The sequence below is a fragment of the Episyrphus balteatus genome, chromosome 2, assembly GCF_945859705.1.
Source record: "Episyrphus balteatus chromosome 2, idEpiBalt1.1, whole genome shotgun sequence".
NCBI classification, from domain to species: Eukaryota; Metazoa; Arthropoda; class Insecta; order Diptera; family Syrphidae; genus Episyrphus; species Episyrphus balteatus.
The window spans coordinates 77,527,438-77,551,443 of record NC_079135.1 but is presented as its reverse complement, the minus strand read 5'-3'; the positions used below and the strand labels follow the sequence as shown (position 1 = coordinate 77,551,443).

At 31.6% G+C, this 24,006-nt stretch overlaps 3 protein-coding genes across 5 annotated transcripts; 2 read left to right on the top strand and 1 right to left on the bottom strand.

The window, feature by feature from the left end:
• Positions 1 to 1,041: 1,041 nt before the first annotated feature.
• LOC129910515 (serine hydroxymethyltransferase) lies at positions 1,042 to 5,539 on the top strand. Of its 2 annotated transcripts, none has more exons than XM_055987924.1 (3): positions 1,042 to 1,294; positions 3,925 to 4,127; positions 4,192 to 5,539. In XM_055987924.1, the coding sequence occupies exons 1-3, from the start codon at positions 1,109 to 1,111 to the stop codon at positions 5,393 to 5,395; spliced, it is 1,593 nt and encodes a 530-aa protein (XP_055843899.1). In that variant the 5' UTR covers positions 1,042 to 1,108; the 3' UTR covers positions 5,396 to 5,539. The 2 variants fall into 2 exon arrangements, with proteins under 2 accessions (XP_055843899.1, XP_055843900.1); XM_055987925.1 differs by lacking the exon at positions 1,042 to 1,294 and adding an exon at positions 3,724 to 3,857.
• A 70-nt stretch (positions 5,540 to 5,609) lies between these two features.
• Positions 5,610 to 12,597, bottom strand: LOC129910516 (broad-complex core protein isoforms 1/2/3/4/5). Of its 2 annotated transcripts, none has more exons than XM_055987926.1 (5): positions 12,071 to 12,597; positions 8,600 to 9,005; positions 8,290 to 8,532; positions 8,130 to 8,201; positions 5,610 to 5,831 (listed from the first exon to the last, which is right to left on the bottom strand). In XM_055987926.1, exons 1-5 carry the CDS (start codon positions 12,338 to 12,340, stop codon positions 5,614 to 5,616), a joined length of 1,209 nt encoding a protein of 402 aa, XP_055843901.1. In that variant the 5' UTR covers positions 12,341 to 12,597; the 3' UTR covers positions 5,610 to 5,613. The 2 variants fall into 2 exon arrangements, with proteins under 2 accessions (XP_055843901.1, XP_055843902.1); XM_055987927.1 differs by lacking the exon at positions 5,610 to 5,831 and adding an exon at positions 5,949 to 6,619 and having other exon boundaries at positions 12,071 to 12,596.
• A 2,310-nt stretch (positions 12,598 to 14,907) lies between these two features.
• Positions 14,908 to 24,006, top strand: LOC129910512 (syndetin). Its single transcript, XM_055987916.1, has 12 exons — positions 14,908 to 15,021; positions 15,093 to 15,299; positions 15,383 to 15,700; positions 17,945 to 18,133; positions 18,188 to 18,274; positions 18,337 to 18,918; positions 18,972 to 19,303; positions 19,371 to 19,536; positions 19,603 to 19,713; positions 19,777 to 20,100; positions 20,165 to 20,277; positions 23,115 to 24,006. Exons 1-12 carry the CDS (start codon positions 14,977 to 14,979, stop codon positions 23,425 to 23,427), a joined length of 2,787 nt encoding a protein of 928 aa, XP_055843891.1. The 5' UTR covers positions 14,908 to 14,976; the 3' UTR covers positions 23,428 to 24,006.

Here is a 24,006-nt window from a genome sequence, read left to right as displayed (position 1 = left end):
ATTAAAAATTATATATTTTTAGATGATAGTTTCCTCAAATCAGTCAAATTTCATTGTGAGTTTGATTGAAAAAAAATATTTTTTAAGTCAAGATTTTACTCTACTCAAGTGAATGCTTAAGCCTGGTACGCTGCTCGCGCTAAATTTTAGCTGAGATAAAATTCCCATACAAGTTATCGATAACTTGTATGGCATCCATTTTATCTCGGCTAAAAATTTTCGATAATTTGTATGGGAGCTAAAATTTAGCGCGAGCAGCGTACCAGGCTTTAAGTTGAGAAAAATCTTTACATGAGTAACGACTATGAATTTCGCCCTAAATCTTGCTAAAATCAAAATCTGGAAAATTTGATCTCCTATAGAAAAATGATCTCCTTTGTCAAAGAAAAATTTGTGATACCAGATTTTTTCAGTATTTTTTTTTTTCTAGGAGATGAAAAATAATTGATCATGTATCAAATGGAAATTACCATTGATTTATACAAAAATTTCGATAACTATAAATGTACAAAGCAAGTCGATTGTACCGATGAAATATCGATATCTAGACATCATTCCAACTCTAGTCGATAAAACACAACCATAACCATCAGTTCAGCTGTTAAAATTTGTCAAAATATTTTATGCTGTTTACAAAAATGAGGAAAATTGTTTCTATTTATTTCAATAAACAACAAATAGACTTTAAGGTAAGAGCATCAATACGAAAATATATAAACAAATAAAATCAATAATACAAATAAATACAAAAACAAAGTTACTAGAGATTGAGATGTTTTTTTCCACTAATTTGCGGCACCGGCATATTCCACAACACTATTTATGTATGTAGTTAAGTAAATATAATTTCATATACATACATACCTAGGCTATATGCCAATTTTTTTTGCTTTTAAAGATTTGTTCTTATCGACATAACTATGTGAAAAGGTTATCATCTTCCACTTTGTTATCAATCATTGCCCCTGTAATGGTCAAATAGACCCCCTGTATATTTTATTTAAATTTTTTTTTTATTTTAGTTATAAACAATTTGTTGAAGACTTGAAGTGCAAGGAAAGTTGGAAAGTTCCAAATATAAACATATTTATATCTACAAACTATCGAAATGATTGCCCGTCGTGCCATCTACAATCTCAAAATTAAAACACCACTTCAACGGTGGAAAAGCCATGCTTTAAATACAAATACGTCGACATCGTTGTTGGTGTACCAAAATTCATTCATTGCTGCGGCAAGTGTAAAGAGCAGAATCACAAGTTTTCATCATTTTTCAACTTCAACGTGTTTACAGGTAAGAAATTGTAATTTTGTGTTGTTTTTTTTATTAATTAAAATGTTTGTTATTTACAATTTATTTTATTATACCAAATTGTTTTTAAAGTGTTATTTTTGTTTATTTTCATTTAATTGTGAAATAAAATGCTAAACACGTGCCCTTCTTTTACTATTGTCTCTTGTGTTTGTGTATTCTGTTCTTCCTGTTCGGAGAATTCCATAGATACAATTCTTCATTTTTGTTTAGTTCAGTCCCATTTGAGTTAATTTAATTTTTTTTAAAGCTATTTACGCAGAAGCTCTAGTAAGTTATAGTTATCTAAACTAATTGACTAGTTTTGTATCTAAAAATTAAACTTAAAAAAAACTTAGTGGGCACCTACATTAATGGAGGCACTCTATGTGTCTAGCTGTCTAGGTTCCTGGGTACCGCTATAAAATAATCAAATAGGTATAGGCACTGGCACTAGGGGTACCTACCGCATAAATTTGTTTATTATAAATTATTAATTAAGAATGATCAATCATAGATACTAACATACCATAAACAAGTAGGTACCATAAGTACGAATACCTATAACAAGTTACTTAAATTCAATTATGATAGATATAGGTACCTATTTTGTGGTTAATAACTTTTCCCATTTCCTTTGATTTTAAGAGGAAGAGCATACTGAAACGTGTGCCAATATTTATGTATTTGTGTATTTATATAATTTACTATGATTACCTGTTGCTTCCAATGTCTTTATACCTAGGTACCTAGTTTACCATTAAAATTACTTTGCTAGATATTGAAACCTACGCAACAGAAGTATATTATAATCATTAGGTTATAGATAACCTAGTACCTACTATTGGATAAACTGCTTATTTCTATTTGAAATTCAACCTACAATACAATACCATAATAAATCATTAACAGGTTATATACAGCAGACAGCTACATACATGCATTAGTGTAGTGAAAATGCTTGCTATCTGGTTTTATTATTGATGAATGAGTTTAAGTGGTGTAAAGATCTATTGTGGTCTTTATTTTTTGTATGAAGATCTTTTGGTGTTGACAAGTAAAAGGTAGAATTTCAAATAATTTTACAGTACATAGTTTAATTTCGTGCTTGTGTAATAATTGTAATGCTGTAGAGAGAAAAATATCATACTTAAAATCATGCAAATTTTTTATTATGTGAAATGCTTGTTTTTTTTTAGGTTGCTTCCAACAAAAAAGGCTGTTTGTTTAAAGTTTCATCCAACAAAAAAAAAAATCTTTAAGTTTTTGCATGCTCATAAAAGGCTTTTTAGTTTCCAGAATTTTCGACCCAATGTATTACTTCTTAAAAGGCACATCCCATAGAAAAACTCGCCAGTAATTAAATGTTAAAGATTACAAAATTTGTAATAATTAAAGTGTAATGCTTTGAAGGCATAAGTTTTTAAAAGGAGTGGCATGAGGTGGGTTTATAACTGCAATTTGAAAAAGCTTTTAGATACAAAATTTCAATAAGTCTTGAAATATAGCGTTGTTCAGAACCACCAGCATGTCTATTCCAATGTTTATCCCACGAGGGAATCTATGAATAAAAATGTAAAACAGTTACCCAGCTTTAATTTTCGTGCAAACTTAAGTTTGTACAGCAAATTTTTCTCTCATTTTTCTTTACTCCTAAATGAACAGACTGTTTACGATGTTTAAGTTCCATGCAACTGTGTTATTTACTTTGACTGAATTTTGACAATACGAACCAATTTCGAAGTTTTCGCATTTTGATAGAATTGGAATATTGATTTCAATTCACTTTCGATGTTTTTAGTTATTTTCTTTCTTTCCTCTTTACTGATAATACTTATATACTTGACAAAAAACTGTAAAACAAGCACACTTTTATAATTGTCCCCAGTTGGGATTGAAAAAATGATTTTAAACTTGACAACTAAAATGTGTATTTTGGGATTGAAAAAAAAAAAAACAAATCTAATTAATAATGATGCAATAATTACGTCATAATAATTTGTTGTAGACTACGGTTATTTTTTGGTTTGTTAACTATTCACAATAGCTAGATTTCAACTGGTATGAGGCCTTGAACAAAAATCTAATTCGAGTTCTTATCAATGCATTTTCAATTTCTTCCCTGTCAACCATAGATGTTTATAGAAACAAATCTAAAAATAGCAATCTTATCAACAAAAAAACATCTCGGCCCCTCGTTTAAAAATTAATCTCAAGTAAAAAGCAAAGTCGTTAAGGATTTGTTCAGTCCTCATAATAAAAAAAAGTTTAAAAATAACAAGCATCATTCTATTTATGACGTACATAATTCTTAGTACATTTTCAAAAACCAAAAATATGTTATTCCAAAACAAAGTACTTATCTCAATTTGCTGGTGTTATTTGTGTTCATACTAACGTATGTTTTTTGCGTAAATTCAAGTTATCACAAAAATAACCCTCTGTGACCTATAGCCAGTTTGTTCGAGTCTAGAATTAAAGACCTATCTATGAGTTTGTTACTGTTTGCTTCATTTAATTTAAAATAATCAATCGTTGAATACACACATCCAAAATGAATCGCTCCGTAAATAATTTTTTAACTATTTTTGTTGTAATTGATTTTAAGAATTTTATTTTTAATTTGTTTGCAGAAAATGTCTGGAAATTCAAAAATCCTTTTCGATAGTCTCGAGGAAAGCGATCCTGAGCTAACGAAGATGATTAAAGATGAAAAAATACGACAACGTTGTGGTTTGGAAATGATTGCAAGTGAGAACTTTACTTCAGTTGCCGTTTTGCAAACACTCAGTTCGTGTGCACATAATAAATATTCCGAAGGTCTTCCTGGTAAAAGGTAAGAAAAATCATATTCACATCGATTGATACAAATTTTTAATAAAATAAATATTTTTTTAAAGGTACTATGGAGGCAATCAATTTATTGATCAAATTGAGGTACTCGCACAAAATCGAGCTCTAGAGACTTTTGACTTGAATCCCGAAGAATGGGGTGTGAATGTTCAACCTTATTCGGGATCCCCGGCTAATATGGCCGTTTACACTGCCTTGCTAAACCCTCATGACAGAATTATGGGTCTCGACTTGCCCGATGGTGGGCATTTAACTCACGGATTCATGACAGCTACAAAGAAAATATCTGCCACATCGATATTCTTCGAGAGTATGCCATACAAAGTTAGTCCACAAACAGGACTAATTGACTACGACCAACTTGAAGCTAATGCAAAGTTATTCAAACCTAAATTAATCATTGCTGGTACTTCGTGCTATTCGCGGTGCTTAGACTATGAGCGATTCAGGAAAATTGCCAACGAAAATGGATCTTATTTATTTGCTGATATGGCACATATTGCTGGTCTAGTTGCAGCTAAAGTTATTCCAAGTCCGTTTAAATATGCTGACGTTGTGAGCACCACTACTCACAAGACTCTTCGTGGCCCACGTGCTGGTATTATCTTCTTCCGTAAAGGTGTACGCGAAGTCAAGCCAAATGGAGAAAAAATTATGTACGATTTGGAAAATCGTATTAATCAAGCCGTCTTCCCGGGGCTCCAAGGAGGCCCACACAACAACACAATTGCCGGAATTGCTACTGCCATGAAGCAAGCCAAATCTCCTGAATTTGCTGCCTATCAAAAACAAGTGATTCTCAATGCAAGTCGCTTAGCACAAGGATTGCAAAAGCAAGGATACACCGTTGTAACTGGTGGAACTGATGTGCATTTGATTCTTGTTGATCTTCGAAGTGTCGGCTTGACCGGTGCTCGTGGCGAACATATTCTTGAAGAAGTTGCAATTGCTTGCAATAAGAACACAGTTCCTGGAGACAAATCTGCATTGTTCCCATCTGGAATTCGTCTTGGTACTCCCGCACTGACAACTCGAGGCTTAAATGAAAATGATATGGATAAAGTTGTCGACTTCATCGATCGTGCCCTTAAAATTGCAAAAGATGCTACGACTGCTGCTGGTCCCAAAATTGCTGATTTCTACAAAATCTTGCACGAAAATTCTGAACTAGCTGCTCGAGTTAAGTCTTTGTTAGGAGAAGTTGAAACTTTCAGCGCTACATTCCCCATACCTGGAATCGGAGAACTATAAATAAATAAATAAAAACAAATACTATAAAATGAAATATTTATTTTTTTTTATTTTGTACAAATTAAAACATTTTTTTCTGTCAATCACTGAATTTTTCTTGTTTGATGCCTTAATAAAAATCTCATAACTATGTTATAAACTAAATGCCTATCTATTTTTTTTTTGTATTCTTATCGATATATTCCTTCTAATAATTATTAAAAAAAAAAGTTCTTCTTTTATATTGATTCCATTTTTATGCATTCTTTAATTGGCCTTTGCGTTCGGTGGAATCGCGAGTTGTGTGTTGATAGAGACCATTTCGTTTTGAAACTTTTTTTGCACATAGAACAATCGTGCTTTTTCGATGCTATTGAGTGCTTGGACGCCATGTGTCGTCTAAGGGCTGATACGGACTGTAGTTTCCTGTTGCATACTGTGCACTGTAGTAATATTTCTGTGAATATATGATTCGTAAATATTTATTAAGATCGAATATCGAAAGCAAAAAAATAGCTAAAAATAATTTAAAGAAACAAATAAATATGAATAAAGCTTAAGAATGTTGCATCCGGAATTAACTTTTTTTTAATAATTAAAAATGTTGAGAAATTATTTTGTTTAATTTTATTTGAACTAGTATTTAAAATAAATTATTCCAGAGGAATTTTTAACAAGTACAAACTTCACATTTATTTGTATCTGCATGAAAATTTCTTTTTTTTAAATATTTGTAATGCTTAGGTTAGGTTTTTTTTCATGGCAATAATTCTAAAATTATACTGAGTGTATTTTTATTTATAAAAAGGGAAAATTATAATCTACCATTAGCCAAAAAAAAAAAATATGTCATTGCTTAAAAGCTGGGCTTTAGATTTACATCAAACTTATTATAGGTGGTAAAATATTAAATTTAATTACAATATTTTTTTTCTCTATTAAACAAGTTTTTTTCTTTAATTAAACGAAATAGTATTTTGTTTTTAAATTGTTTTGGACGCAGGTGGCTGGTTGTGATAACTTCGTTTGGTACTTATGGGCTTTCGTGTCGGTTTGTGGTCTTTTGTTCGTGTGATATTCGTATGTGCTCACGCAAACTGTATTTATTTTTGAAGTTCTTTTGGCATTGATCACACTTTCGAGGTGGTTGTGGAGTGTGCTGAGTTCGAATATGTCTCCAAAGATTTACGGTTGTTATAACCATTTTGCAAAATTGACATTCAGTCCATTTATTATTTGGCAAATCTAAAAGTATAACAAAAATAATATTTTGTTAGTATCGGTGTTTTAAGTAAATTTTGATTTTGAAAAAAGAATTTAATTTTTTGTTTGTTTGTTTAAAAATAAATCGTTTGGAGACATATTCGTTTGTTTTTTATTTATTTATTGTATTTTATATATTTAAATTAAGTATGAAGTTATTTTGAAAAAAAAACTCGTTGCTAATATCCTATTGTTAAGGAATATTTTGTTGGTTAGAAACTGTCAAACAAATATGTGTCCACATATTTATGGTAAATTTTCGACAGTTACTTTCATAGTTTGCCGTGAGGAGAAAAATTTAAAATAAAAAATCCTAGATGTGAAAAATATTATATACATGCATATAAATGGAAATTTAATTTACAAAAAGTAAAAATAATGAAGTTAAAATCTTAGTTTTATTTTTTTATTTGATTTGTTTAAACTCTACAATTTGAACAGTTATTTCTATACTCTTAAATACAATGCAAAAACAACTTAGGTGTCTTCGAAAATAAAAATTCTAAGGTTAATATATTTTTTTTTTTTTAATTTGTACTTTGGTGTGATCTTTTTTCCAAAAACAAAAAGCATTCCACGGCAAACAAAACAATCGTATCAACTTGCATCTGTTTACCACATAACAGTAATCGGTAATATTTTGTTCATTGTAAGTTAATAAAATGCTAAGTTTAACAAAGTTTGTGCAGACAGAAAAATTATGGCTCTACCGTTCGGGACATAACAACTCAAAAAGGCCCATGGGAGATATCACGACTAAAAGTTTTCCTGATGTTTCTCTCACTTAAACATGGGAACGCAAATGCTGCTCATAAGTTTCCCAGTGATTTTATTGCTATCGGCAAAATATAATTTGATAAGCCGAAACACTTCTATAGGTAATTAAGTATTGCATGCCATTTATTATAAATTATAAAATTTAGTACCAAAAATTTCTTTGGGCAGAAATATGAGTGCTGTCAAATGAAAAATTAATGTATGCCTAACAAATAAATAAATAAGAAAGAAAACAAATCAGATTATGGCGATTGTTAAATTGAATCGCTTTTACTTGAGTTTTGCATTTAAGAGTTTTTTGTTTATCGAATTAAACCGCACACGATGGTGCGTAGGTGTAGTTGGGGCCCTACATATATCTGAAATTGTTATATTATGTAGAGTAGAATTCCCAAAAATGTAATTGGTGTGAGAATGTCACGTAATTAAGTACATACATAATTAATTTTAACGTTAAACTCCCGATGGGGCTGAATATGAATGAATTAGAAAAAAATAAATTGCATTCCGGCTAAACTAAAAAATAAAATTAGTTTCATTGACCAGTGTTCTAGAAGAGAACTTTCAAATTATATCACATTTTATATCCCTACCCAAAATTTTCTAAATACAATTATGTATGTTGGAAATAAAAATAAATAGAAATTTGTATCCAAAACAAAAATGAACATACTTATAAATATGCAGTCTATCTATAAAAAATATATTTTCTAACCTTGTCCAATCAGGTTTCCTTTTTCGTCTTTTCCACCACTGTCTGTGCTTTCTGGCTGCGATATTAATCGTCCTGGGTACAAATAAAAATTTTTCAATTCAATTTAAGCAAAAAAAAACAAACCATTTATCAGATTGCGAAAAAAAATAATGAAACTTACCCATGTCAATTGTTGTTATTTCCGTATTATCGCCTGATTCAGTTTGATATTTTGATTCTTCAATTTCTGATTCGGTCAAGATTTCATATTCTGAAGTGTACTGCGTTACGGTTTGACCACCAGTTTCTTGAGAGGTCTGATGGGCTTGTGTTACAGAATCATGCAGTTGATTTGTATCAGAAACATCTATGTACTCTGGTATATCCATTTTTACTGATGCCGGAAGGAAGTTAATTTCAGTTGCTATGTTAAAAAAAAAAAACAAATAGTTAATTAGAATTTATTATTAGAGAAATATAAAAATACATACTTTTAACAATGTTAGGTTCCTCTTTGTATTCCACAGTTTCTGTGGTGTAGATATGTTCATCATCATCGGAAAACGTAATTTTACGTTTTTTCATGACAGTAGTTGTTGTTTGTTGTTGTTGCGTCGTTTGGGGCTGCGTATGTTGTTGTGAGATTGTATGTTGTTGTGTCTGCTGAGCTGTGTGTTGTGTTATGATAGCTGGTATTTCAATTGTTTGAGATGATTGAGTGACATTTTCAGTCACCGCACGTATTGTACTTGGTATGGTTTTGATAATTTGTTCCTCGTTAAGAGTTCGAGGAGGTTCTTTCTTTTCTTTGTCTTCTGATGTTAATCCTTGCACAGCAAGTAATTCAGCAGTTTGAAGAAATGATTGCAGAGCTTCTTGATGTACATTGACTTCACCCTTTATTAATAAGAAAAAAAGAGAATAGTGATTTTATTCTGGAGTCTAAACATTTTGTTTTTGATTTACAGCCATTGACAGCTACATAATTAGAAACGATGAATTCATCCAACGCCATTCCAAGAAAAACATCACCAAAACGCAGAATCACCAAATACCATGTTTCACTACCGAAATGCATTTGGGAAGAATTTTTGTTGTCGAGTGATGGTAAGAAAATTTATCGGATTGATGGTCCTAAATGATAATGGTCCCTAAATGCAAAGAACGTGATCCAGAATACATTTCCCGGGTAGTGAAACAGTTGTTTGGTCTATCTGTGTTTTTCGGTATATTTTTTTGGAATGACATTGGATTAATTCATTGCTTTGAGGGTAACTTGAACAAAAAAATCATATTGACAGTATGAAGATTATAATGGTACCGTGGCCGAAGAAAATATGCCGGTTAATTTGTGGCGAAATTAAGAAAACAGTTTTTTGAAAAACATTCTTTGCAAGTTCTTGGCTGGCCATCGTAAGTCTTCAAAAAATTTCAAATTTGAACATTTTATGCGATCCAATAACGAATTTGAAAGTCGCGGCTTTATATGGTTTTCGGGGTGTTAAACAACGCGAAAAAATGGGAGCAGAAAAATTAAACTTAAGCGTGGTGGACATATCTTTGATGCCGGGTACAAAGGGGTTAAGTCAAAAAAATCGATTTTCGGATTTTTATTGGACTTCACTCAGTTTTTTTTCTCTTTCGTTTGGTCCTATCGCCATAGCTCTAGCGTATCTCCTTCCGTTAGAAATAATTCGGTACAAAGGGTTTAAGTCAAAAATTTTTAAATTTAATGGTACTAAGGGCGTAAGTTGACTTTATTTCTTTTTTTTTGGCATTCATTTTAAATTTTTAAATAAAAAAATTGATCCTAAAGCGTTAAGTCAAGAGGAAGAAAAAAAAACGAAAAGCGATTTTTCTACTGTTTTATATTATTTCAAAAAGAATTTTCACATTTGGTAATTAATCACATTAATATTTCCAACTTTCTTTTATAAATTAAACCTTGTTATCAATGTAAACAAAGATTTTTCTCGACTTAACACCTTTGGAAAAAGTTTATTTTTGAAGACTAAATGGCTCTAAAGTGTTAAGTCAACACATTTTTTTTTTAAACGGTCATTTTCTGGTCAACAGCATATGGATATTAAAATAGATCTGATAAATGATGTTTCTGCATCATTACTTTTTAAAAATAATAATATTCAGATTTACAAACAAAAATTGAAACTTCAATTTCATTTTCCTGAAAACTACATTTTCTGACTTAACACCTTTGTACCCGGGGCCAAAGATATATTTCATAAAAAAGGGCAGATTTTAGAAGGGGCATGTATGAAGGTCGAAGAGGCAATGTTTCAGCAAATCTATAAAAATTAGTGATATTATGCGTAATTTTCACACTTAGTCGGAGCAAAGCAGCATCTTAATCTTTAAAAAAAAGTTTAAATGAGAGGATACAGCTGATGAGAAAAAAAACGAAAAGATTAAACAAAATTTTTCGATATTTCGTTCCATTTTCCAGATATCGTTTACCAAGGACTCTGATTTCAATACAAATGAAAGATAATACGAGTATTATTTGGTTATCTTTATGGTTGTTCGTTGTGAGCTCTCATTCGCTTTTTTCAACCACAGTTATTTGCTCTGTGTTCGATCTTCGCTCATAACGCGCTATGAACAGCCCTTAGTATTTTGTCAGAGTACAGAATTCAGAATTTTTTAGAAAAAAAATTTGTTCGGAGTGCAAAAACTGAGTGTGGATACAAATGTTTCTGATAAATATGAGCTTTGTTCAAGATATTCACGAAATAAGAAACTAATTAAAAGAAAAATCAACTGATGAAACTTAAGGCTTGGCCACACCGGAGGGTATGCGGTATAGCGGTAACGATATTTGTACTAAAAAAAATTCCACACCTGAACGTTGATGTGTCAGTTTGGAATTTTTTTCATACAAGTACCCTCACCGCTACCCGTACCGCTACCGCATACCTTCCAGTGTGGCCAAGTCTTTAAGCTCTGAGGTGTTTGGTGTAAAGTGAAAACCTGAGCAAACCTCGGGTGCCAGCACGTAAATTTGAACAATCGAGTTAACTCGATACAATCGAGCAGTGGCAGCACCTACCCAGTTTGTATCAATCGAGCATTTTACATTGAAAACCCTCGATTGAACCAAATTAGATGCTGTCGATACTCGATTGTATCGAGTTACGTGCTAGGGCCCTGACTTTTTTGACAATTGATTTACCCTACTCAAAGCGGCATGGAGCTGGGAACAACGATCAAACCTTTTATCTCGAAAATTGAACAGTATATCGACATATTGAACCATATACCCACAACTTCCTAGTTTAAAACTTATCAATTTTATACAGAATCGCTTTGCGTTTTGGTCTGTGGCTCAAGGTACAAGTGACATGAAAAATATCGAAAGGAATCCAGTCTTGCTTTCATGAGTCTTCAAAAAGATTTGCTTGCCGTATTGTTTGAAAACTCTCAACGATTAGATTGAAAAATCTTTATCTAGTTGCAAAAGTAAAAGGTTTTGTATGGATCTTCTTTTAAAAACTCAAATTTAATAGGTAAGTTGCCATTTCATGCTTTGAATGAATAGGTGAAACTCACACTTAGTGACTGTGCACAATAACAAAACTAAAACAAATACCACACATTAATTAAAAGCTCTAATCTTTTAAGCAGGCATAATGAGGACACTATTATGACAGTCTAGAATTAGATTAGTTTTTTTGCAAACTAGAAATGTCCTACATACAATCCATAGAGAGAAACTTGCATGCGTCAGCAGAAGCTTAATAGCAAAAGAAATTTTGGTATTAGAATTCTCACGAGTTCCTCATTACAAATTTGTGGCAATCTTAAACTACACCTAATACAAAGGTGGACTAAAAATATTTTAACGAAATGAAATGGAAAGGAACCAAGTTATAAGTTATATAAGTATAAATCCCAATAGAACAATAAATCTTTCAATAAAACCCATAAACATAAAATATTCTTACCTGATACATAAACTCAATGATCGAGTTCAAATCCTCAAACTTGATAAATTTAAATATAATCACTGGATGGGGATGAGGATTCTCTTTGAAGATTTCCTTGAAGTATCCACTACATGCGGAGAGGAGCACCTTGTGGGCTTTGATTTTCTGTCCATCACAACAAAGTGTAACATCAACGAAATCATCGTTGAGGCGTAGAGAGTCAAATGCATAAGTAATATGCCGCAAATAGTTATTCCAACGCAGGGAATATTGCTGCGATGTGGCCATTTCTTCGTTGGCGCTTTAATATTTTTTTGGAGAAAAAGTTTGTGTGCCAGACGGAAAAAAAATATGTTAACTTTTTATGTTCACTTTTTAATGGAATTTTTAACACAAATGTGTTTGTTATTCAAATTGATTTTTATTTAAGTTTTCTTTTGCACAATTTATATGTAATTTTTTTTTAGGAAAAAATTCAAACAAATCAATAATAAAATGTAGAAATTTTTTCTTCAACTTTGCTTTTTCGGTACGCTTTTTTTTATGTCAAACATTGTTGAACTGCTTTATCGACATATGTAACGCCATTTTATTGCATTATAGCAAAAACGTTCAGCTCAACATCTATTTGCAGTACAAAGCTGAGCACTGAATGCATTCAAGTACGAGAAAAGAGTCCGTTTCGCAAGTTGTTTTTTTTTTTTTTTTAAAGCCTGGTACGCTGCTCGCGCTAAATTTTAGCTCCCATACAAATTATCGAAAATTTTTAGCCGAGATAAAATGGATTCCATACAAGTTATCGATAACTTGTATGGGAATTTTATCTCAGCTAAATTTTAGCGCGAGCAGCGTACCAGGCTTAAGCCTGGTACGCAGCTCGCGCTAAATTTTAGCTCCCATACAAATTTTCGAAAATTTTTAAGCCTTTAAGCCTGGTACGCTGCTCGCGCTAAATTTTAGCCGAGATAAAATTCCCATACAAGTTATCGATAATTTGTATGGGATCCATTTTAGCTCAGATAAAATTTTTCGATAATTTGTATGGGAGCTAAAATTTAGCGCGAGCAGCGTACCAGGCTTTACTGGTTGAACAGAATGAAAATTCGCTTGTAGCAAAGAAAAACGTCGTGGTACAAGATGTCAAATAAATTCGCTCAAAATGTAGAAAAGATGAACAGAATTATCCCTTAACTACATACACCACTTTTTTAAAAAGTACAAAAGTGAAAATATTTTTTTTTCTGGCTAGCGCAATTGTTTTGTGAAAAAGAGTATACAAATTTTTTATTAGACCAAAAAATAAGCTTTCTGCATTATTTGTTTTAATTTTTCAGGCCGAAAAACTATACAAAAATGCGTTTGAAAATTTTCACTTTTGTACTTTTTCACTTTTTGAGCCAATGTAGTTAAGCCTTTATGTGGCGTACAAAAATGTCAATTGCCTTGAAAAAAAAATGATTTTAACTGAGTAACCACATTAGAAACGTCAAAAGTCATTCCGCTTGTAGCTTGAAGTAAAAGTCGACTCAACTTGTACCACAGCGAATTTCCTTGCCACAGCCACAGCTACGTATTCTGGCACCAATATACTAATTTCATACTTTTTAACTTTGACAGCGACACAAGACACAAGCCACAGCTACATCATTCTGGTCTACCAGTAAGCCTGGTACGCTGCTCGCGCTAAATTTTAGCTCCCATACAAATTATCGAAAATTTTTAGCTGAGCTAAAATGGATCCCATACAAATTATCGATAACTTGTATGGGAATTTTATCTCGTCTAAAATTTAGCGCGAGCAGCGTACCAGGCTTTAACTACATACACCACTTTTTGAAAAACGACAAAAGTGGCTATTTGAGCCAGTTCTAAACCTCAGCTTTAAGCTCAGTACGCAGATCGAGCTAAATTTTAGCCAAGATAAAATTCCCATACAAGTTATCGATAGTTTGTATGGGATCCATTTTAGCTCAGATAAAATTTTTCGATAATTTGTATGGGAGCTAAAATTTAGCGCGAGCTGCGTACCGGGCTTGTACACGGAAAAACGTGTAAATTGCGTTAAGAACAATGCATAGAAAAACTCACACAAAAAAACTAACTTTTTCGGAATTGGGCCCTTGGCCCTAAATAGCTCTGTGCGGCAGTCTGTACATCAGTACGAAGTTCAAAACTCAGTACAAATACTGCAAGTATTGCAGTACTTGCTTTCCCTTTTAATTTCAACTCCTATCACTTCACTCTCCATGTAAACGTAAAATTTGTCTGAACACATTCATTATTTTTGATGTCTGAAAACTTGCAAACCCAGCCATAAAAAAATAAAACTTTTGGGATCCATTTTAGCTCAGATAAAATTTTTCGATAATTTGGGAGCTAAAATTTAGCGCGAGCTGCGTACCGGGCTTGTACACGAAAAAACGTGTAAATTGCTTTAAGAACAATGCATAGAAAAACCCACTCTTGCGGAATTGGGCCCCTGGCCCTAAATAGCTCTGTGCGGCAGTCTGTACATCAGTACGAAGTTCAAAACTCAGTACAAATACTGCAATTATTGCAGTACTTGCTTTCCCTTTTAAGCCTGGTACGCTGCTCGCGCTAAATTTTAGCTGAGATAAAATTCCCATACAAGTTATCGATAACTTGTATGGCATCCATTTTATCTCGGCTAAAAATTTTCGATAATTTGTATGGGAGCTAAAATTTAGCGCGAGCAGCGTACCAGGCTTTAATTTCAACTCCCATCACTTCACTCTCCATGTAAACGTAAAATTTGTCTGAATACATTCATTATTTTTGATGTCTGAAAACTTGTAAGCCCAGCCATAAAAAAATAAAACTTTTACACAAGCCACTGTAACTGTCAAAATGTCACTATCTCGAAATCGCACAAAAGACTTGATGGAAACAAATACAAAATAGAAATGGATGAAATAAAAACAAAGTTTTTAGATTTGCTTAATAAGCAGGTAAATATTATAAAATAATAATAATCCAAAAAAATATAAATCATAAAACCCCCAAAATATTTATCTTCCAGAATAGACAAATGAAAATTCCTGCTATGGGCTTTTCAGATTATTTCATCCAAAATGTTACCACAGAACCAGAAGTCAAAGCTAAAGTGCAGCAGACCCCAACCACAGACGATGATGAAAATCAACAAAAATCCGATCAAGAAATTCTTGAAGGCACCGAAAGTATTTACTTCGATCCAGAAAGTAATCCCAGTCTATATGAGCTCGAAGTTTGTTCATCCAACAAAAAAAAAATCCATTCAAATTGCAATTTCCATTTTTCTTGTTTTCTTTGTCATTTTTTGTTTATTAGAAAGTTCTTAACGATGGAGTTAACTTGGAAGCAATCGAACAAACCATGAGTACATTAAAGAAACAACAAAAAGTATTATCTAAACAAGTTTTACAAAACATTTTGGAGCAACGAAGTGCATGCAATGTTGAACTTGCTGCCATCAATGATGTTCAAAAGCAACTTGAAGAATCTCTGTGGACGTGTAGGAAGGCTCGATCTTATTTGAATTATGCAAAAACCAACTTGACAACAACTAGTCTTGAAATTTTGGCTGCGTATCGTAAGAGAGAGGTTCTCAATGAATTGCTAAAGTCATTAAATGCAATCAAGATACTTGTAAGTGGATATATATATAGAATTGCTTTGATGTAACATATTGTGGTTTTTGTATAAATCAATTGGCTGGCTTATGATCTTCTAGCTTATGCTAATAGGCATTTAAGAATTACATTTTAAACCATAAATTATTTGCAACTAGTTTTGACCTCCAAATTACCTTCAGTATTTATATAGAAATGTAAGTGCATATCAATATGCAGATATGCACCAAAACAGTTGGTATATTGCAATAGTTTGAATACATATACGATATTTTTTTGAAAATCTCTTGCTGAAAAAATGTTTAGTTCGTGGAACCATCATCTGGTGCAAACCTATTTTATTGTTATAAACATTTCCTCTCTTAAATATTAAGAGCAATACAATGCAATGACGATAACGATTGGTCTGAATGGGTTCTGTGTCCCGAAAATCTGTGCTCAAGTGCAATGTAGCGCATAATAAAGGCAACACGATATTAACATGAGATTTGAGAAATCGCTGGGTAATCATTTACAAAATTTTGAATTGTTGTCGTTTAAGAAATCATTGTGAAGAAGCCTTGACTTTATATCATCTGTCTAGCTTGTTGATTCTTCCCAATCGTTTCGATATAATTAAATGTTTTTTTTTAACTTTTCATGTGAGTTTAATTCTGGTTATATAAGTTTGGCTACTGGAAATCGACAAAAATATAAAGCATATCTAGGATGTGATAGATAGAATATGAGAACTTGGTAAATGGTGAATTTTTCCGAAACTGGATAATGCCAATTTAATTAGCATTAAACGACTTGACCTCACACAAAGCTGTCACAAAGACTGTCTTTTTGAATCGAACAATTGAAGTTTTCGAAATCTCTTCTTGAAATATTGTGAATGGTCTTGATAGTTTCAAACAATGTATCTACAGAAATGTATATACATACACTACCTAGTCTACCATAGGTGGATTGACTTACAAAAAAAAACCACCTCCTTCTATTTTATTAAAATGAGTTGAAACCCTTAATTGAAAATTTTTCAATAGTCAGGTAAACCTCAGTTAGAACTTAACTTATTCCTAAAAATATCAATTTTTTTATGTTGAACTGAACTGATGATTGAAAAATCGGGGCTTGGTCTAATTAATCTTGAGTGCAAAAAAAAACTATGAATTGTTTTATGATCTTTAATTATAACAAAGTGAAAAATAATGAAATTACCTATTGTTTTTGTTTAAACCCACGCGATTAATAAAATTCAATTAAAATTCAAGTGAGTTGTACTCCAATAGCATTTTTTAACTCATATTATTTGTGTTGTTTTCCAAGTTGATGGAAAAAAGCATTTTTTCAACGAATTCTGCCGACAAAAAGACAATCTTCCTCACAAAATAATTGGTAGTTTGCCTCAAAGCTCTGTCCCAGGGTTTGCGTCTTATTATCTTTATACCAAGCATCGCACAAATGTAGCTTTTATCTTATTGCTACTTACGACAAATATTAATCATAACTTCTTACTCCATCCTATTCGATTAAACGATCGCACTGTCGTTAAACCATATACACATACAGAGCAGTCATAACCCCGTACGTGCGCGTTAGATATAAAAAAAAATAACTCTCCAATGCAGAATTTTCCTCCTAGGTTACTTTCTTATAATTTTATTTTTAAAGCTAACAGTTTTTTTTTTGAAATTTGAAACGCAAACTTTTAAAGGTGCCATAGCTACATTTATCACACGCATTATGCTCTTGAAATAAAAATTTCAACCTTGATTTAAACACAATCTACACATGTTTTGAAAGAAGAGAAATCAGGATGTAGAAAATTTTCATACACGATCTGCTACGGATGGACATACAAGATAAAAACAAGTCATACTACGCTTCAGCCTCTTCCTTACCCCTTTTAAAAAACTTAAGTTGATCCAAATCTTCAGGAAAATTCATTAAGTTATAAAGTTATAAAATGTATTTTTGTGTAAAAAAAATTTACAAAATGCATTTTTAATGTAATAAACTGTTTCGTTATCGCCAAGTATTTTGTGTAAAGTTATAAACATTTGTGTAGGTCTCTCATTCTCCGTAAAGGTATGTTATCAATTACTTTTCTTGTTGAATTCTTAACCTGTACCCACTCGGCCTTAGACAGAGGAAAAGAAGACAACTTTATATCCCTTCATTTAAACTTAAAATAAATTTTAAACTTTAAATGAATCGACAAAAGAACATGAGTAAAATACGTTGCGTTTATTTCATATTTTTTATTTCATTTTAGAAATCTACGGACGTTGAAGTTCAAAACTTATTAGCAGAAGGCAATTTCTCAACAGCAATAGGACTCCTTTTAAAATGCAAAGACAATGCAGCTGAATACACTCAGTATGATAGCGTTCAATCGCTTACAAAAAAACTGCAAGAAACATTACTCCTAACTGAATTCCAACTTGATACAGTTTTAAATGAGGTAAATATTTACTTTATCACAATGCATAACTCGTCAAACATTTTTATATTACAGATTATACTTAATTTTGATATAAAAAAATATGGCAAACTACAAGAATCTTATAAATTATTGAATAAATCTCTTTTCGCAATGGATCAGGTACACAAATAATATTCTGAACTAAATTAAACAAAATTTTATTGAAATTCTTTTTTCTACAGCTTCATATAAATTTTATTTCATCAATTCACTCGTCTGTTAATTCAGTCGTACGTGCATATAACGATCCCAATATGGATGAGAACCTTAAATATTTATTTGAACAACTTTGTGAACAAGTTGCAACCGACAAATACATTCCCTGTCTGATAAGTTTATGCAAAACTTGTTGGACAATATTAGCATCCTACTATCAAATAGTAATGTGGCACCAAAATTACAAATTATACCCCGAAGACGCACAAGAATCACCAGACAATTATATCCAAGAGAAACTGAAAAAAGGTCAATCTCGTATTTGGAATGACATCCAATCAAAGATGTGTGTCTATTTATCGAGCACAAAATTGCGAACACTTAAACACGAACAATTTATTCAAGTTCTGTCGGTTATTCAAAGACTACAAAAAGTTGGTATTGAATTTTGTGGAGAGTACTCGGAGAAATTGATTGCAACTATGCAAGCGCAAAGTGAAGAATTCTTTAATAGGTATCATGTTTCTTGTTTGGAAGAAATCTGCTTGTTTCTTGATAATGAGTCATGGACAATTGTTGATTCATTTAGTAATATCCTTCAATTGCAAGTATGTTTGATTTTTCTTTGTTCTTAATATTTGCTAATATAAATTTTTTCAAGGAATTTCGTTCAGTTCGTAATACACTGCGACGGCACAAGTCTCCCCACATTGCAATCTTACCCACTGAGTCCAACAACAGCCCCAATAGTAACAACAACTGTGATGAATTAGTTTCGGCACATTCCCATGACGGTGGCAGTTCTATTTACGGATCTTGTGGATATTTCCTTAGATTTTCAGAAAAAAGTTCACCATTTGATGGTGGGTTGGATGCAGCTATGCTAGAAGAAGATATTCTTTCTGGTATCGTTGATGAAGCATCGTGTTACTTTTCTGAAGAGAGCGATGATGACAAGAGTACACAAAGCAAAGATGATGATGGTAGCGTTCAGTATGTATTTTGAAGATTTTTTTTTCAATTTTTTTTTTTACTGTAACAATTTTGTTTGCTCAATTAGACAAGTTATTGTTAATAATACATCATTGAATGTCCTTCGATGTATTGGAAGATATTTGCAAATGTGCAAATTACTACATTGTATTTCACCAAAAATAGTCAGCTGTATGTTGGAATTAATTGACTTTTATTGTTATGCAGTTCACGAAGTCTTCGCTAAGGATTCTGTAAGTTGTTTTGTTTTAATTATTATTTGTTTTCTATATAATTTCAATTTTGATTTTATTTAACAGAATGTCCAAATGGAAAAGTTCTATACGAGTAAAATTGAAGTCAAACTGAAGACAATCGATGAAAAAATTATTCCTAAAATTAAAATTTGGCCTTTAAATTTTTCTTCATTGGTAATATTAATTTAAATCACATCTTTTTGAATTAATGTTTTTTTAATAATTTTTTGTATACAGTTAAATAATGAATTAGCCAATCCTGATACACTCTATGGACTATCATTAAGAATAGTCGCTATTGAGAGTGGATCTTGCATGATCCAACAATTCCATTTATTGAAAAACTATCTTAATCACTTGCTGCCTATCAATGAACGAAGTATCCTATCAGCTTTTTTTGAGAATTCTGATTTTATAAATAATATTGCACATCCGGTTTATACGTGTGTCACATCAAAAATTATCGATCTACCTGCTATCCTTGCAAATATGTCTAAAGTTAAGTGGGATATTAATCATGTCAGTTTTCAACATAGCGGTTATATTGATGTTATGAACAGGGTATATAATACTATTGTTTTTATTTTGACTTTTAATTACGTATTTTTAAAATTTTATATTTAAGAATGTTCAAACATTTGCAATGCGCCTAGAAGAGATAGCTAAAGAAGTTCCTGTACCATCGGTTGCAGTGTGGAATACAATGGCTCGTGTAGCTACCCATTTATTAGTCGAAGGGTAAGTTTTAAGGGTGCACTGGAACATTGGAGTAAGACTTACTTACTCAGTAAGTTAAATCTATCAATTTCTTATTTTTGGTTAAACTACTAAATAAATTAAGGAATTCCCTGATTTGTTTTCTTTCATGTTAATAAGTTTTTTTATACAAAATGTATAAAAACAATAGGCGTGTTTTTTCTATTACTCAGTAGCTACTCATTTTTCATTTTGTTCTCAAAACAATAATAAAAATTACACAAGTAAGTATTTGTTTTTATTGTTTTTCGAATAAAACAAAAAAATGAATAGTTACTGAGTTGTAGAAAAAACACGCCTAATATTACAAAGGATCCGATTTATTATTCGTTTATGAGTTAAAAAAAAAAATTAACCTTGCTCTTACCATAAGAGCAAGGTCATGTGACCAATTTTTCCATTTTAGGCCGTTTGTGAATTTCGTTTAATGCCTGATTCACAATATTGCGAGACGACGAGACAAGAGCGTTGCGAGAGTAAAATTGATATCTAGTTTTCGAAGTTTTGGCCAAATAATTTCCTTCTTTTTACACACATTCTTCTATTTCCTCTCAAAAAAATACAATTACTAAAAAAAAAATCTTAACATTACCAAATGGCTTACGATTTAAATGACCAAGAAAAAATCTCGTCTCGCTCTCGTCTCGCAATATTGTAAATCAGATATACATTTGGGTTAAAATTTTGACCTTGGTTGAAATTTTATCCTGCTCTAAAGCAGAATAAATTTTAACCCACTTTATTCACCACGCAGGAGTCATAATTTTATAAAGGTGAAAGATTTAAATTACTAAATTTTTAATATATTCATTAAAATAAAGGAAAAAAAAATAGTAAGTATACGCCATAGTGTATTTACTCGAATATCTACCTTTAACGTTTAGGTTTTCTAATTATGAATTTCTTGCTTTTTGTGAGGATAACTTCGAGGAATTCTTTTTGCTTGCATAAATAAATATTCGCTAGTAACAAAGGCAAACAACGAACTAAATTAAAAAAAAAAAAATTGTTCCAAATTTAAGAAATTATTTAAGAGGTTTTCATGTATTTATAAAATAACAGTAAATTATAATAATTTATATTTATACAGTGGCGACAAAATAAATAGCACATGTACCCTAAAATTTCTAAAATGAAAATTTTTCGCACTTTTTTAACTTGAAGAACTGTTTTATTAATGAGGAAGTAAGAGCACAGATATATTTGATTTATTAAAAAAGAAATTAAGTACATTGAATTCTTAAACAAAAAATAACAACAAAATCATTAATACAGCTCAAGTTTTTTTGGGACAAAATAAATAGCACACTTCCTTAAAACAAAAACAAATTAACAAAAATTTTTACACAGTTAAAAGAAAATAACTAGTATTTGGTTGGGTAACCCTTATTATTTATCACAGCATAAAACCAGCGGTTAATAGACCTAACAAGACTGCGAAATCGCTCAAAAGGTACTGAATACCAAGCTCGTCGAAATTCCTGCCAAAGTTTGTCCAAATTTGAGGTATCAGACCTGTTAATCGCTTTTCCCACGTCACTCTACAAGTCCTCAATAGGATTCAGATCTGGGGATTGACTTGGTAATTCCATAACACCGATCTTTTGGACGGATAGCAATTGTTTCACAGACTTAGTCTTATGTTTTGGATCGTTATCCTGTAGAAATGTCCACTTTAAAGGCATTTCCTTCTCAGTAAAAGGTAGAATAGTGTCCCTTAGGATTTCCTTGTACTTAAGGTGGTCCATAATACCCTCTATCCGATGAAATGGCCCCGCACCATGCCAAGAAAAACATCCCCAAACAAGAATACTAGCCCCACCATCCTTAACAGTCTATATTTTATACTGCGGGTCACATTTCAACTGCCCCACGCGGGGAATTTCCGTATGGAGCATTTGGAAATGTCCCCTATGGGAAATTCCCCGCGTGGGGCAGTTGAAATGTGACCCGCAGTATAAAATATAGACTGTTAAGGATGGTGGGGCTAGTATTCTTGTTTGGGGATGTTTTTCTTGGCATGGTGCGGGGCCATTTCATCGGATAGAGGGTATTATGGACCACCTTAAGTACAAGGAAATCCTAAGGGACACTATTCTACCTTTTACTGAGAAGGAAATGCCTTTAAAGTGGACATTTCTACAGGATAACGATCCAAAACATAAGACTAAGTCTGTGAAACAATTGCTATCCGTCCAAAAGATCGGTGTTATGGAATTACCAAGTCAATCCCCAGATCTGAATCCTATTGAGGACTTGTAGAGTGACGTGGGAAAAGCGATTAACAGGTCTGATACCTCAAATTTGGACAAACTTTGGCAGGAATTTCGACGAGCTTGGTATTCAGTACCTTTTGAGCGATTTCGCAGTCTTGTTAGGTCTATTAACCGCTGGTTTTATGCTGTGATAAATAATAAGGGTTACCCAACCAAATACTAGTTATTTTCTTTTAACTGTGTAAAAATTTTTGTTAATTTGTTTTTGTTTTAAGGAAGTGTGCTATTTATTTTGTCCCAAAAAAACTTGAGCTGTATTAATGATTTTGTTGTTATTTTTTATTTAAGAATTCAATGTACTTAATTTCTTTTTTAATAAATCAAATATATCTGTGCTCTTACTTCCTCATTAATAAAACAGTTCTTTTAAGTTAAAAAAGTGCGAAAAATTTTCATTTTAGAAATTTTAGGGTACATGTGCTATTTATTTTGTCGCCACTGTATATATGCATATTTATAAAATAGTATGTGGCATAACTTAAGTTGGAATTTTCAAAAATCAAAAAATAATTTAAAAACATATCTTTATTTCAATTATTAAAGGTTTTCCAATGCAAAAAAGTGTTCAGCTGGTGGCAGAGCTCTGATGCAGTTAGACTTTACAAATTTCATGTCAATAATAGAACTTATTTCTGGTCTAAAATTCATCGAACATCGATCGTATGTAGATGTTTATCTTAAAGCCTATTACTTCCCCGTAGAACAATTTGAAGAATGGATAGAATCACAAAAGAATCTCGGAATCTACTCGAAAAAACAATTAACCAATTTAATAATGTGTGTGTGTTCTGGCAATAAGCGGGTTAAACAAAAACTTTTGACTTCCTTAGAAAATCTTAATAATAGTTTGCAATAATTTATTATAAAAAAAAAAAAAGATTTTCACTAATTGTACCTTTAGTTTTGTGTGTTAATAGAAAAGAATTAAAAGAAAAGTCCACACGTTATCAAGAAATAAACTGTAGTTAATTATTTAAATTTGCAAATCTCATTTAAAAAAGTAAATTATGTTGAACACGAAACTAAATAAAACACGAACCTAAATGTACAGTCAGTGAATATATTAAAATTTTTCGCAAGTAACATGCATTAGTTAAATTTATATTTTATGTCTCAAAATTATTATTTTATTAAAATTTTTATTTCTATCTATATGTAAGTAATAACTTTAATCATTCCAAAATTATTTTTTGAAACAAAATTGTTGTTGTAAACGATCTCTCTTTCACAAACAAACAATGCAGATATGATGTGGTAAATTTGTTGTCTTTGACAGTCTTAAAAGAAAATCCCTTTACTTTTAAGCAAACTTAATTTAAATAGCTCTTAGGTGTTTGAATTTTTAATGCTAAGAGATTAAAATGTGGTGAAGGTTTTAAATTTAACTTTCGATGATTGTTTAGATATCATTTTCAATTTAATTTTCAACAATTTG